This window comes from Zeus faber, assembly GCF_960531495.2.
Source record: "Zeus faber genome assembly, chromosome: 11".
Taxonomy (NCBI): Eukaryota; Metazoa; Chordata; class Actinopteri; order Zeiformes; family Zeidae; genus Zeus; species Zeus faber.
Genome location: NC_137205.1, coordinates 12,906,865 through 12,909,364, shown reverse-complemented (window position 1 = coordinate 12,909,364; position 2,500 = coordinate 12,906,865). Strand labels below are relative to the sequence as shown.

Genomic DNA, 2,500 nt, shown 5'->3' with positions numbered 1-2,500 from the left:
AAAATGCGTGACCACAACGGCAGGATTGCAAAATAAATCAGCCTTTTGTTTAAGTTGAGTAGTAAGATGAGTTAGACATCGCAAATATTTAGGGTCATTGCAATAACACCCAAGAGGACATTCTTTATTGTGACTTTGTACAAAAAAAGCAAAAGTATATAAGGAAAGTATTGTTGACATTCTTAAGGGTGTTAAGTAAAGTATGAATATAATTTAGTAGTTTTCTTCAAAGTATGGCCTAAAAGACACACCAAAATGACCTGGCCTGCTTGGCCACCAGAAAAATAGACTACAGCATAAAAGAATTGCAATTGTCCTTTGTGACTTTTTTAAGCTTGCTGGACATCAACATTTCAGTTTTAAATATAAATGCCATTTGATTGTTTGGGTGGTTTGTTTGCATGAATGTGTGCTATAGAGGAGACGGTTTAAGAAAAAATATGTCAATATATTTCACGAGCCCGCAGTGGAGGAGGAGAAAGAGAGAAAGAGAGAGAGAGAGAGAGAGATTGTGATTTGCAGACAGAAAGACAAAGAGAGAGGGGACATGAGTCACATGTCCACCAGTAAATTCTCTCCCCTCTCCTGAGAGGAAAAAGCGAATATGCAGAGCCATGAGAGGTGCCGCTCTCCCGTCTCTCCTTCCTTCATTTTCACCCCGTCCATCTTCCTTTCATCTCTTTCTCCTATTCCCCCCATCGCTCCTCTTGAGACTTTTCGTAAAATTCCGACTTATCCTGCATGTATGCGGCCTTTTCCTGGTTCCTCTCTCTCTTCTCTCTCTCCCTCCCTCCCTCTCTCTCTCCCTCTCCCTCTTTTCTCCCTGATCTACGGGAAGCGAGGCATGGCTTTTGACCCCCACAACATCGGGGAGTTGCACCAACATCAATAAAAGTCCCAACTTGATCTGTTTCCACGCTTGTATTCAAAATGCAACACCGATAGTAAAAGGAGATGGGATGAAAGGGAAAAAAGAAAGATGAAGGACAACGGAGCGGAGAGGCACCTTGGTTGTCCTCCGACTGCTCTGTGGCCTGCATGGCCTTGCGGACCTGCATGCGGATGATGTCGATCTTGGTCTTGCTGTCCTGCAGCATCTGCTGAGCGGCCTGGAGCAGCTTCTTGTCCTGCGGGGGACACCGTAGCCAGATAGAGAGGAATGGGTGAAACAAGGTTGTTCACACCATGCACTTTACATTACACACACACTAATCACGGACCCGGAAGCTAATATTGAAATCCGTTGAAAGAACTGACACGTCCAATTCTATATAATCAATTTCAATGTTGCTTATTGGAAAGAAATTGACAGATGCATTGTTCCAAATGAAATCAAACTAAATGGTGAAATATCAATCTATCTTCCATGATAGTATTATCTTAAAAATTAAAATATCCAATTTTCAATATAGGCAATATATTGTAAATCCTGTCCATCTCAATCTACACTACTATTGCTTTCCAGACAACCGACAGTCAGGGAGTCACAGGACAGTGAGAATCTATTTTAAGGGAACAAGGTAATAAATCTAAAAGAAGTGAAGTAAAAGAAGTGAAAAGAAGTTACTTTGGTCGCTCCGTTGGCGTAGATGGGGATCATGTTCTCCGCTCCTTGCTTGACCTTCAGCTCGATGTTCAGCTGCCGCTCGAGAGCGGCGATGCGGTTCTGGTTGGCCGACCTCCAGTTGGTCGAGTTTGGGGACAGGGGAGCATCTGGAGACGGGGTCGTCAGGGAGGTCAAAGGTCAATATCACGGCGATCAACAGTAAGCAATCGCTTGTGCAAGAATGTACATGTAACAACACTGGTATTACCTTGTACATACTGTAATACCGAGTTAGCACATAGTGATAATTCATGTTTATAATGTATACCCTATATACCCATATCAATAATTTATCCTTTGCATAGTATTGCATTTTGTTTATTTGTATATATTTCTGTTTTGTATTTTTTGTATTGTTTTGGCTATTTCTATGCATTCGACAATTTTATTATAATTTTAATTTCTAATGGAATTTTTCCTTCTTTCTATTCTAAAAAATGTTACATACATATGTTTAGCTTTTAATTAAAATGCTAATGGTCTGTATTGCAACGCTCCAAACCTCACCAGAACAAATTCCTAGTATATGTAAATGCGCCTGGCAGAATAAACTAATTCTGATTCTGATTCTGATCAAACCGACCATGATTTCCTCGAGGATTTTCACCAAAAAAAAAAAAAACACCTTCGTACCTCTATTTTCGTCATGGCCCTTCACCACGATGTGCGCGTCCAGCTCCTGCAGCTGAGTGTGCAGGGAGTCGAGTTTGCGGTTGGAGCTGCGGAGCTGTGAGTCCACCTGCTGGGCGTTCCTCTTGTCGGTGGTGGCCCGCCGCAGGTTCTCGGCGCCCTCCTTGATCTTCAGCTCCCTGCGGATCTCCCGGCGGATCCTCTCGCGGTGCTCATCCAGACGCTGCTGCACGCTGGAGTCGGAGAAGTCGGAGCTCTGGTCCA

The 2,500-nt window shown here is 43.1% G+C and overlaps 1 protein-coding gene across 1 annotated transcript in view; it reads right to left on the bottom strand.

Annotated features, from left to right (window-relative positions):
* The window catches only part of LOC307236478 (serine/threonine-protein kinase N1-like), a 34,655-nt gene that overhangs the window by 14,468 nt on the left and 17,687 nt on the right, over positions 1-2,500 (bottom strand). The window contains exons 2-4 of the mRNA XM_080008916.1: positions 2,240-2,500; positions 1,568-1,713; positions 1,007-1,127 (exon numbers count right to left, since the gene is read on the bottom strand). The exon at positions 2,240-2,500 is cut by the window's right edge and continues 40 nt beyond it. Of these exons, the coding sequence (XP_079865042.1) occupies positions 1,007-1,127; positions 1,568-1,713; positions 2,240-2,500 (528 nt within the window). The remainder of the gene's footprint in view (positions 1-1,006; positions 1,128-1,567; positions 1,714-2,239) is intronic.